Source organism: Bos mutus, chromosome 5 (genome assembly GCF_027580195.1).
Source record: "Bos mutus isolate GX-2022 chromosome 5, NWIPB_WYAK_1.1, whole genome shotgun sequence".
Lineage (NCBI taxonomy): Eukaryota > Metazoa > Chordata > Mammalia > Artiodactyla > Bovidae > Bos > Bos mutus.
Genome location: NC_091621.1, coordinates 42,853,013 through 42,866,513, shown reverse-complemented (window position 1 = coordinate 42,866,513; position 13,501 = coordinate 42,853,013). Strand labels below are relative to the sequence as shown.

The 13,501-nt window shown below is 38.2% G+C and overlaps 1 protein-coding gene across 1 annotated transcript in view; it reads left to right on the top strand.

The window, feature by feature from the left end:
- FAM186A (family with sequence similarity 186 member A) overlaps positions 1-5,656 on the top strand; it is an 83,480-nt gene extending 77,824 nt beyond the window's left edge. Inside the window, exon 12 of the mRNA XM_070370114.1 lies at positions 5,635-5,656. Within this exon, the coding sequence (XP_070226215.1) occupies positions 5,635-5,656 (22 nt within the window). The remainder of the gene's footprint in view (positions 1-5,634) is intronic.
- The last annotated feature ends 7,845 nt before the right edge of the window (positions 5,657-13,501 follow it).

Here is a 13,501-nt window from a genome sequence, read left to right as displayed (position 1 = left end):
TTTGAATGTTGAATTTCAAATCATCTTTTTCACTCTCCTCTTTCACCCACATCAAGAAGCTCTTTAGTTTTTCTTCACTTTCTGCCAGTAGAGGGGTATCATCTATGTATCTGAGGTTGTTGATACTTCTCCTGGCAATCTTGATTCCAGTCTGTGAGTCATCCACCCCAGCATTTCACATGATCTACTCTGCATAATTCTGTATGTAAGTTAAATAAGCAAGGTGACAATATACAGCCTTGTCATACTCTTTTCCCTATTTTGAACCAGCCCATTGCTCCATGTCTGGGTTTGTTATTTCTTGACCCACATATAGGTTTCTGAGGAGACAAATAAGGTGGTCTGTTATTCCCATCTCTTTGGAAATTTTCCAGTTTGTTGTGATCCACACAGTCAAAGACTTTCATGTAGTCAATGAAGCAGAAGCAGATGTTTTTCTGGAATTCTTTTGCTTTCTCTATGATCCAATGAATGTTAGTAATTTGATCTCTGGTTCCTCTGCTTTTTCTAATCTCAGCTTGTACATCTGGAAGTTCTGGGTTCACGCCCTGCTGAAGCCTAGCTTGAAGTATTTTGAGCATAGTCTCACTAGTATCTTGTAATTAACACTATCCTTGCACCTACCATGTATTTTAATTACCTTATTACTTACCTTCCCTGATTTTAGACAATATATTTTAGGGAGGTTAGCTGCCTATTGTGTTCAACTGCTTCTGTTTTTGCTCTGCCTGCTTTCCTTTCAAAAATATTTACTACTTACTATGTGCCAGGTACTGGGAGAAGACAATGGCACCCCACTCCAGTACTCTTGCCTGGAAAATCCCATGGACGGAGGAGCCTGGTGGGCTGCAGTCCATGGGGTCTCTAGGAGTCGGGCACGACTGAGCGACTTCACTTTCACTTTTCACTTTCATGCACTGGAGAAGGAAATGGCAACCCACTCCAGTGTTCTTACCTGGAGAATCCCAGGGGCGGGGAGCCTGGTGGGCTGCCGTCTGTGGGGTCGCACAGAGTGGGACACGACTGACGCGACTTAGCAGCAGAAGCAGCAGCATGTGCCAGGTACTATAAATGAGGCACTGAGATACAATATGTGAGACAGTTTAAAGAGACCATGGATGCCAGGCAGAAGGAACAATATGTGAAAAAATTCAGGACCAATAACATATTGCCTCTTTTACTTTATCTCATAAATTTTTTAAATTAAAAATATATACAAACAGAAACCTCCCTATTCCCCCAGTACCCTTTCTTCCTGTTTCCAATAGGGGTGACTGGGATTAAAATTTCTCTTCCCGCCTTGATGTGTTATGTGATGCTTAGAGCTAGTGTCATCTTTGGCAACCCTGGGGTGATAACCATGGGACCAAAAAGACAACACACCAAGAACTATAGAGGAGGAAGATAAGTAAAACCCTATCTTTGAGGACATTAAGTTACTAGAACAGCCCTGAGTACACCTGCCTCTGGCCTTTTTGTTAGGTGAGCAATGAATAACTCTTTCGTTTCAACCATCCTTAGTCAGGGATTCTGTTACTTACAGCTCAAAAACATTACTGACTTAATTAGTTTATATTTTTTCCCCCTGAGGAAAGCTTTTCCTGATCTTCCCTATTGCCATTATGTGCCATTTCCCCAAATTCCGTAATATCCTAAGCTTATTACTCTATCATTGTGTTTACCACATGTATTATAATAATCTGTTTATGCGTCTGTCTCTTTGTATCCCAAGAGGTCTGACATTTTGACCCATTAGAAATATTCAAAAAAGTTCAATGTTGAATGAATGAATACATACATGTTTCTGTCTCCAAAGAGGTAACAGTCAAAGTAGAGGATGATAAGATACTGACGAATTACAAAAGATAACAACTATCAAAAGAACAATGTTTTTTTTATTTTAAGAAGTTTTCACATGTATAATATCATGTATGAAACGAGTCGCCAGTCCAGGTTCGATGCACGGTACTGGATGCTTGGGGCTGGTGCACTGGGACGACCCAGAGGGAGGGGAGGGGAGGGAGGAGGGTAGAGGGTTCAGGATGGGGAACGCGGGTATACCTGTGGCGGATTCATTTCGATATTTGGCAAAACTAATACAATATTGTAAAGTTTAAAAATAAAATAAAATTTAAAATGAAAAAAAAAAGAAGTTTTCATTTATTTATTTATTGGCCATGCTGCATGGCTTGTGGGATCTCAGTTCCCCCACCAGGAATTGAACCCAGGCCCCTAGCAGTGAAAGTGCCAAGTCCTAACCACTGGACCTCCAGGGAATTCCCAAAGGAACAGTTTCAACAATATATAATTTGAAATATTTTCATTTAAAAATTTCAAAAATATATAAAGCATAAGAAAGTATAACAAAGAAGATACCTCTACCATTCAGGGATAATACTGCTGCTAACATTTTGCTATATAAACTTCTTTTTGAAAAGGAAAGTTGTATTATTCTATTAAGGTATAATTTTTTTTTTTTAACAAATGGGGTTAGGAGCCGTTCGAAAATTACAGTCTTTAGTTAGCAGCACACAGACTCTAGGGAAAATGAAGCAAAAGAGTAAGCTAAGAAGACAATATAAGTAACAATGGCATTTTTATTTGATTCATTTAAATGCAAGCGGTACCAGTGCGTATGTACCCTACATTACAGTAATACCTATTAGAGTCCCAAATTTGAATGCAACTTTAAGAATTTTATCACATTTGCCTAAGAATGGTTTATACAGTCTGATGAGCACTTACTATGAGCTAATCCTAAAAACAAAAGTGAGACCTAGTTTAATCCAAACTTTGTTATATGAATGACTGAAGAGAATATTATTCCGGGTAATGATTTCTGTTTTGGGTTTCTTTGTTTATTTGTTTCCAGGAAATAATTTCTAACCACACTATGGGATGGTAAGATTTTATGATTCCAACTAAATACTGATTAGAAAGCAGGGTTCACATTAAAAATAAAATTATAGCTTGCCTCAAGAACGTTCAATAAACCAGACTATCATTAATTAACTAAATAATTTCTATAAAAATATTTATTGAGGGCCTATTATTGCTAAGTACTAAGCAGAGGCCAGGGATGTTAGAATAAGTGAGACAGAAGTTTCTATACTTTGGGGGTTTATATTCTAATGGGAGCTATAGAGAAGTAAATCAATAGTTCCAATACTGTATGATTAAGTGGTAAGTGATGGTGAAAGTGCTAAATGTTTTGGAAGTACAAAGAAGTATTCAACCCAGACAAAGATAAAATGCCAGAGACGTTGTCCTAAAGATACGGACAATTAAGCAAAGATTTAATATCAAGAAAAAGATGGGTGATAAGGGGAGGAGGACTGGCTGTGCTGGAGAAAAGGAATGAGGTCTTTTGAGGAAAATTGGTCAGCCTGGTGAGACTGTTGTGTACAAACTGAAAGTGGTAAGATTAGAGAGGTAAGTAGGGTCAGAGAAGGTGTTTGTAATCCATATTAGGCTCCCCAGACTTTATCTAGAGGGCTATTGAAGTTTTTTCAGTATTTATTATCAATATTTCAGATTGCAAGAAACATAGCAATATTAAATATCTGCATATGCAGAAATAAAATATGCTCTTTACAAAAGAAAGGAAAAACCCAAAAAGCAAAACTTAAAAATATAATACAAACACACATAAAAATGAATTTCTCCATTGTACCCCTAACCAATGACCTTTTTTTCCTTCATGTGCCAGAGAAACCATGATCCTGAATATGGTGTTAATATGTCTACACATTTGGCTTTGTACTTAAAAACATAAACACATAATTGACCAAGGTACCCAATTAAGTCTGCTGATTTTCTCTCCTAATTTCTGCTCTAACTTTTATTATTTCTTTTCCTCTGATTATTTTGGATTTTCTTTGCTCCTCATTTTTTAGTTTCCTAAGGTGGAAGCTTCTTTCCTAACATGTGCACCCAATGCTATAAATTTCTCTCTAAGCATTCTGTTTTGCTGCAGCTCAAAATATTTGATGAGTTTCTATTTTCATTTTAATTTAGTTCAAAATATTTTAAGATTTCTCTTGAAAAGTCTTCTTTAAAGAAAATCCATGTTATCCAGTATTCCTGTGTGCTATCTACTTTTTCATCAATGTTCTTAGCATATTAATCATAGTTAATTATGATTGTAATTATCTTAATTACAACATCACTACTGTACCTTACTCTGGTTCTGATGCTTGTTCAGCTTCTTCAAACTGTACTTTTCTTTTAGTGTGCTTTGTAAGTTTTAAATTAAAATCCAGACATATATATTAGGTGAAAGGAATTCTGGCAAATAGGTGTCTAGTGGTATGGTAGTGAAGTATGGGAGAAGGGGAAACATTTTACAGCTCTGTGATTGGGTCTCATCTTTTGGAGAACCTGTACCTCTGGACTGTGAACTTTACCAATGCTTGCCAGTACCCCTGACCCGTACCTCACCTTAGATGGGACAGGATGGCTAGAGCTGACTGGAGTTGGGTATTTCCTTCAAGCAGGTTAGGCCCTAATAAAACTCCAGCATGTTAGACTTTGGTAAATAGTTTCTCTTGAAGGTAGATTTGTTAAGAACAGAATGCTCTGCTCTACTTCAGAATGGTTACCTTCCCCAGTCCCCTGGAGTAAATGGGATTTTTCTCCAATCTTCACTTTGAGGACCTAGTACAGTTTCTGGAGGTCCCTTTGATTAGGTCCCCTGGATTTTTCAGCTCTCAGACTTGTTTATACTGAGCCTCCAACCATTCATCAATTATAGTTTCAGGTTTTCTATCAGGCATTGGTTCCTGCAGAAGCTTCTGCTCATGAGCTTCTGATTTAGCTAAGCTGTAATTCTCTATCATCCGTCTCTCCAATTTGGGGGCAGTGGTTTGCCCTGTGACCTCACTTCTCTGAAGAATCAAAGAAGAGTTGCTGATTTTTCACTTTGTTCAACTTATGTGTTAAGACTGACAAAGTAACTTCTTGCATGTATTTTTCAAAAAATTTCCATGCACTTAGTTTTGGTTGCAAAAATGGACTCATATCGGACACATCTTTTAACCTACTTTGTGTTTCACTTAACAGTAAATCTTTGAAATGTTTCTACATTAATATAGACTTAGAGCACCATTTTTATTGTTTACATAATATTTATTACATAGATCTATCATAATTTATTGAACGGTTCTTCCACTGATAGAAACTTGGATCTTTTTCAACACTGCAAACAATGCTGCATCAAATATCCTTGTAGATGTTTGTATATTTATATGATGATTTCCCTATGAAAATTCCATAAAATAATTTTTTCCAATTACAAAGGTAATGAATGTTCATCATAAAAAATCTGGAAAACACCGAAAAGTCCATGCCTAGGAATAACAACCATTGTCAATATTCAGGCAATGTTCTAACTTTAGATGTAAGAATAAAGAATACTGTCTAATATAAACTACTGCCAAGTCCTGCTCTTCCTGATTTTATCCTGGGAGACATTCTGCCTTGTTAAGGTGACTTTTATATATATGGCTTACGTATTAATTTTACTAGTTTAACTTTGTGAGTTCGGGAGGCCCTCAATTTCCCTATGAATCATCTGTATTCCCACAAATGTGTTCAAGAGCAACTTGTAATAAGATTTTTTTGTCTTGTTTCCAGGTTTAAGAAGATTCCCAGGTGACTGGAAAATTAAATACAAGTATGTTGAAAGTAAATTTCAACATTTCAGTAAAATGCCTATTTTGCTGTCTTTCATGTATATACATTGCTTTGCCTATCCTATACTTTTATTTCTGCCTGTAGTTCTTCAGGCTAAACATCTTCATTTCCAGACTACTACCACTCAAGAAAGAATATCTTCTGCTCTACATTGCTGGAAACACAAAGGTTCAAGGTAGGCTTCAAGCTTTAAGGTGGGCTGTTACAAAATGATCCCTGCTGTAATGACAAAGTGGCACAGTATACCTCCCGTGCCACCCTAAGCCTAAATATACCTCAGAAATAAGAAACGAATGAGTAAAAAAAAAAAAAGAAAACGAAACCAGCAGATTTCCCTGGAGGGTCAAGAGATACTTATGATTTGATAAAGAAGGGAAATAGAAGCCCTGGACAGAGGAGGGCCAGGCTTCCAACATGGAGAGTAGATTTGGGGAGAAATCTTGAGTTGGACTCTTTTCTATCCACCACTGCCCAGAGTAGATCACTACCTTTCCCATCAGCTCTCCTACAATACCAGAAAGTAGGTTCACAGGGGAACACTACTGGAGAGTTGGATTGAAAAAAATAACAGTAACTTCTGATTCAAGAGACAAGCATCTAAGGGTTTCCTCCTACCTTTCCTCATAGGCTTTCTCTTTATCCAGAGGGCTAGACAAATACATGCTTAGAAAAGAACAAAGCCTTGGGTATAGAGAAGTTCACCAAGGGGCAAAGCCCTCTGATGAGAGCAATACACATAAGGATATTCAAAGTTGGACTGTCTCACTCACCAGGAGTGGTATACCAGCTAAAGCCTAGGTTTTGACACTTCCCACCTCATTCTCCTTCCATTACCCACTGAGATAATGGATACTCATGAAAGAAAATGACCTCATAGGGAAAAATAACTAGACAATTGAGAAGAAAATAAATTAAATAACCTACTCTAGATGAAAGAATTACTAGAATACAAGTCAAAGACCATAAAGAAGGTTGAGTTTTGAAGAACTGATGCTTTTGAATTGTGGTGCTGGAGAAGACTCTTGAGAGACCCCTGATTAGCAAGATCAAACCAGTTAACCCCAAAGGAAGTTAGCCCTGAATACTCATTGGAAGTTCTGATGCTGAAGCTGAAGCTCTAATACTTTGGCCACCTGATGTGAAGAGCAGACTCATTGGTAAAGACCCTGATGCTGGGAAAGATTGAGGGCAAGAGGAGAAGTGGGCGACAGAGGATGAGATGGTTGGATGCCATCACTGACTCAATGAACATGAGTTTGAGCAAACTCAGGGAGATGGTAATGGACAGGGAAGCCTGGCATGCTGCAGGTCATGGGGTCGCAAAGAGTTGGACACAACTTAGCAACTGAACAACAACAATAAGCCAAAGAAATGTTCCCAAGAGGATATTGATAATGAAGCAGAAACAAACATTTATGAAGAACCAAGTAGGATTACTGACTATTCAATGCATAATTGAAATAAACTCACGAGATGATATAAACAGCAAAATGGACATAACCCAAGATCAGTCAAAAAACTTTTCTAGAAGACATTGAGAAGGAATAAGAGATTTAAAAGAATACAAAAATTAGTAAATATGAGGCTAGAGAAACTTCCCTGGTGGTCCAATGGTTAAGAATCTGCCTTCCAATGAGGGGAATGAGGGTTCAATCCCCGGTCAGGGAACTAAGATCCCACATGCTACGTTGCAGCTAAGCCTGTGTGCTGCAACTAAGATCCTATGCAGCCAAATAAATAAATAAAAATAAATTTAAAAAATGAATTTAGACATAGAAAAAACAGCATTTATATAATAGGAGTCCTAACAGGAGAGAAAAAAATTATTGTAGGGAAGATGATATATTTTTTTTAAAAAGTGAGAACCTTCAAAGGAAGATTGATATTGGAAGGGTATATAGGGAGGATAAATCAGGCTGATATAGGAAAATTGAATACTTATTGATATTTTAATGAAATTTAAGAACTCCAAAGCAAAGAGAAAATTCTAAGCAAAGCAGCTTACCCACAAAGAAAATGAATCAGAATGATGTCAGACTTCTTAGGAGCAACAGTAAGGACAGGAAAATAATAAATATTTTTAAAATGTTAAAAACAGAAACTTTGAAGCTAAGTTATATTCAACTAAGCTATAGCTTACACATGCTGCTGCTACTGCTAAATCGCTTCAGTTGTGTCCGACTCTGTGCGACCCCATAGATGGCAGCCCACCAGGCTCCCCCGTCCATGGGATTTTCCAGGCAAGAGTACTGGAGTGGGGTGCCATTGCCTTCTCCAGCTTATACATGAGGATATAACAAATATATTCCCAGACCTTCAAGGTCTCATCAGATTGTCATTAAGACCCCTTTTAAAGTATTCTTGAAGGAAGTAATCTATTGGATGAAAATTTTAGGAAATGTTATAAAATATAAGATAGTAGAAATGAGAAAATAATTTTGTAAAGCTTGTTGGTGTCTAAAAAACATAGTATATACACATATACATAAGCATTATACACACACACACACACACACCAGATATAACAAAGTAGGGGGAGAGTGCAATATCCAGAGGTAGGTAAGAGTGTATATTAAGGTATTTGTCCTAGGACTTCCCTGGTGATCCAGTGGCTAAGATTCTGTGCTCCCAATGCAGGGGACCAGGGTTTGATCCCTGGTCAGGGAACTAGATCCCACCTGCCACAACTAAGAATCTGCATGGCACAATAAAGACCAAAGACCCTGCATGCCACAACTAAGAACCAGCACAGCCAAATGAATAAATGGATATTTTTTAAAAAGTATCTGTACCATTAAGGGTGAAGGCACAGATAGGTGTTGATAAGTTCAGTAAGTCGGAAAAGATAAATACAAGTAAGAGTCTTAACAAGTTAAAGATAACCAGTGGAAGAACAAATATAAAATGTGTACTTTTCAAACCCATAGGAAAAAACTGATTAATATAAGGAAATAAGCAAGAAAAAATGAAAGAAAATTTAAACTAGGATGAAATAAAATACTCAACATAAAAATAATTTATTAGTTTAATTTACCAAGAAAAGATAGAATTTTCAGATTTAATTTAAAAATAAGATCTAGCAATATAACGTCTACAAGAGACACATTTAAAAGAAGGACAGGACAAAATTAATCAAAAAAAGAGCAGATATATGTATAACTGACTCACTTTGCTGTACAGCAAAAAACAGCACCACAATGTAGATCAACTAAACGCCATTAAAATTTTTAAAAAGGAGGACAGGACAAAGTTAAAACAAAGAAATAGAAAAAGACAAATATGTACACCCCACCCAACACCCGCCAAGGCAAAGCAGACATGTAATAACAGGCAAAAATAAAATTCAAGGCAAGAAGCATCACTGGGGCAAAGGGAGATAGTAGATAAAGAATATAAAGATAATATCATGCACCTATGTTGTTAACAAAGATGATGATAACACTATAACCTCAAAATATGCAAAGCAATAACTGACCCCTTGCTCTTCCCTGATAATACTTCCTCACTTGCAACCCACTCAGATGATGTCTATTTTGTTTATTTACTTAAATTAATGAATTATTTTATATTTTTGGCTGCACTTGGTGTTCGTTGTTGCCCAGGCTTTCTCTAGTTTCTGTAAGCAGTGGCTCCTCTAGTTGTAGTGTTCCAGCTTCTCATTAAGGTGGCTTTTCTTGTTGTGGAGCACAGGCTCTAGGCGCTCTGGCTTCAGTAGCTGTGGCTCGGGGGGCTCAGTAATTGTGGCACATGAGCTCAATTGACCCAAGCATGTGGAATCTTCCCAGACCAGGGATTGAACCCACGTCTCCTGCACCAGCAGGCGGATTCCTAATTGAACCACCAGGGAAGTCCGTCAAATGTTGTCTCTTTTAACTCTCATCCCCCTTATTCACTTGGCCTGGTCCTAGTTTCTAATAAGATTCAACTTTAAATCTCCTGTCATTAGACTGAATACTGTCCATTGCTCTCTCTGTTAAAATCTTTTACCTCTTCCTTACTCACTGTAACTTTATCCAGTACTTCTGTCATATGTGCGTATGTGTGTGTGTGTGTTCATTGCCCAATCGTGTCCGACTCTTTGCGATCCCACGGACTGTAGCCCATCAGGTTCCTCTGTCCATGGAAATGTCCAGGCAAGAATACTGAAGTGGGTTACCATTCTCTTCTTCAGGGGATCTTCCCAACCCAGGGATCGAACTCGGGTCTCCTGCATTGCAGGTAGACTCTTTACCGAATGAGCCAGCAGTCGTCACCAGCAATTTCAATATTCATATAGCTCTTTCCAACACCTGGCCTCACAATTCTTTGATCTATTCTTCTTCAGAGATATAACCCTTGATCCATTAATCATAACCTTGACTTTGCCATCACAAAAAAAGCAGGGGTGGGGGTAGGGGGAGGAAAACTGCAATCCTTCCACAGTCTCAGTTTCAAATAATTCATTCTCCAAATATCATCTCTTTCCAGCTTGCTCCTTCTAGTACCCCAACTCCAACAACCCTTTTGAACTCCACAGGGTCCTTTCCTTTATTGATTTAAGTACCTGCTTACTGTCTCTCATCCCTTCATGTCCTCACTTCCTTTGTAACCCAGCTAGAATTCCATAGTTGATCATTATAACCAGTTTCTGATATACACTCTAAGCTTGAAATCACTTGTTTCTTTCTTGCTCTGAAATACTCCCTGGCTGATCACAGCTCAGCTTAAATTCAGTTTTCTCTGTCTATCTCATAACTGCACTCTGGAAGCTGAATGTGGCTTCAGGAAAACATTCAAACTTGCTGACTGATCTTACTTCAAATAATCATTAACCTCAAGTGGCCCATAATACTGCCTGGCAAATATACTGTATTTCTCTAATCCATTACTCTCACTGTCCTGGAAAAAATTCTGTATTTTCTCCTGTCCCTTCAGATCTCTGAGGCCTTCTCTTCCATCTTCCTTCTTGGCTAGTCATGTAGCTTCGTACTGCACTGAGAAAATGGAAGCAATCATTTTTAACTCAGATTATTAGCCACCTGTATGTACTTGCTCAGAGAAGGCAATGGCACCCCACTCCTGTACTCTTGCCTGGAAAATCCCATGGACTGAGGAGTGTGGTAGGCTGCAGTCCATGGGGTCGCTAGGAGTCAGACACGACTGAGCGATTTCACTTTCACTTTTCACTTTCATGCATTGGAGAAGGAAATGGCAACCCACTCCAGTGTTCTTGCCTGAAGAATCCCAGGGAAGGGGGAGCCTGGTGGGCTGCTGTCTACGGGGTCGCATAGAGTCGGACACAACTGAAGTGACTTAGCAGCAGCAGCAGCAGCTCCTGCATCTCCTGCCTTGGCAGGCAGATTCTCTACCACTGAGTCACCTGGGAAGCCCCATTATTAGCCACCATATCTCCCTAATTATCTAAATTTGTACTTGTATAGTCTTCTTTCTCTCTTGTTATCTGTGGATGAACTTAACTGTATGCTGCCTATTTACTGCCAGCTTCTCTGCTTGCACACTAGACCTCTTCTATTCAAGGACATCAGTTCAATAATTCTCCCATTTCTCTCAGTACCACTGACTTTTTCCTCTCTAACATGATGTTAATTTTCTTAACATTTAACTTAAAAACCAACAACTCTCTTAGACCCACCTCCTCTGCCAGTTATTGCTCCATTTCTCTCACTCTTTTCACAGAAAAATTCCTTTTAAAAACTGTAAACTCACTGTCTCAAATTTCTTTCCTCTCTTGAACCCACTCTAATCAGGTCTTTGCCCCAGTTCCATCTTCCAGCTTACTCCTAGCAAGGTCGCCAACAACCTCCAGATTGTTAAGTTTAAAGGTCATTTTACTTGGCCTTACTCTTGCTTGGCCTGTCAGCTACGTTTGAAAGTGCAATCACTCTTTTTCTTTGTAATTATCTTTTCCACGTGGCTCCAAGACGTCATGCTCTCCTGGTTTACCGCCTATCTTTCTGGCTATTTCTTCATCATTTTGCTGGTTCCTTTTCATCTCTCTGATGGCAAAATGCTGGGATAGTTCAAAGTTTACTCTTTGGACCTTTTTTTTCCTGCATACACTTCCTTGATAGTTTCAGTCAGTCTTATGGCTTTAAATACCATGTATATGCTGATGACTCCAAACTTATATCTCAGCTTTTATTTTGCTTCTGAACTTTGCCCCTGCATTCTAGTCCTGTATATCCAACTATCAACTTGATATTTTCACGTGGTTGAGCTCCTGATAGTCTGCCCACTCCTTAGACTTCGTCCCTGATACTTTTCACCTTGAATTTGTACCTTGAATATATCTATTTTGTTTCTGCATTCATATGTTTGATGTTTCTGTTCATATTTGCCTGAATCATCTACTTATATCTCCACTTCCAACTTGTCCATATTTTTTAAAGTGTATTTTATAAATAATATATTGCTAGACCTTAATTTACGTCCAGTCTAAGCTCCAATCTGAGTTTTTGTCTTATTTAACTGGTTAACATTTATTGTAACTTTAGTTGTATTAGAAATTATTTTTGCTGTTTTATTTACAAAAATGAGTAAGATGGACAACTCCCTAATGAGTTAATCAGCAAAAAATATGTGAATATTCAAATCACATAATAAAATCAAGGGAACCAGCTACAAATACAGCAGAGATTGAAAAGAATATTATGGTGAATTATAGACTAATACACTAAAAAACTTACCTGCAGTACATGATTTTGTAAAATTATAAAATGCCAAATTGGCAAAAGAAATTAAAATACAAACAAACCAAATACCATAAATAAATTGAAAAGTAAGACCTTACTTACATGGTTATAGAGTGCGTTTCCAAGAATTCAAGGAACCAGCAATTCTTTTGTCAACTAAATTGCTCCAGAAAATAGGAATAGAGGGAAAAAATTTATTCCAAAATCAGACAGACAGTACAAGAAAAGAGAATCATAATCTATGTCACTAATGAAAATAGATTTTAAAATATATATATACAAATAAATATTATACAACTGAATTCAACAGTCAAGATGTTCTTCCAGGAAGGTAGCAGGTTAGTGGAACCAACTCATGTATATTAACCAGGGGAACAGGTACATAAAATAGGGTGGATGCAGATGAGAAGAAATGTATCAACAAAAGCAACAACCTAGTGTACATATAGTGCACAGATTTTAAACCATGAGAAGTGAAAAAAATGGAAGGATATTTGAAGCACAATATTATTTATGAGTATTATTAATAAAAACAAATACACATTCTGGCATTCTGTGACTCTTCCCATGTGCTGTGCTGTGCTTAGCAGCTCAGTCATGACTGACCAACTCTTTTTGGACTGTAGCCCACCAGTCTCCTCTGTCCACGGAGATTCTCCAGGCAAGAATACTGAGTGGGTTGCCATGCCCTCATCCAGGGGGTCTTCCTAACCCAGGGATTGAACCCAGGTCTCCCTCATTGCAGGTGGATTCTTTACCATTTGAGTGACCAGGGAAACACAAGACTACTTGGGGGGAGGGGGTTAGCCTATCCCTTCTCCAGGGGGATCTTCCCGACCCAGGAATCAAACCGTGGTCACTTGCATTGCAGGTGGGTTCTTTAACCAGCTGAGCTACCAAGGAAACCCACAACTCCTCCCATACCTCTTCCAAAAAACTGTAGGGAGCAAAAAGAAAAACAGATAAAAATTCCTACTACTGGGGCTTGCCTGGTGGCTCAGTGGTAAAGTATCCGCCTGCCAGTGCAAGAGACATAGGTTCAACCCCGGATCTGGGAAGATCCACATGCCTCAGAGCAACTAAGCCTGTGTGCCACAACTATTGAGTCTGGGAAC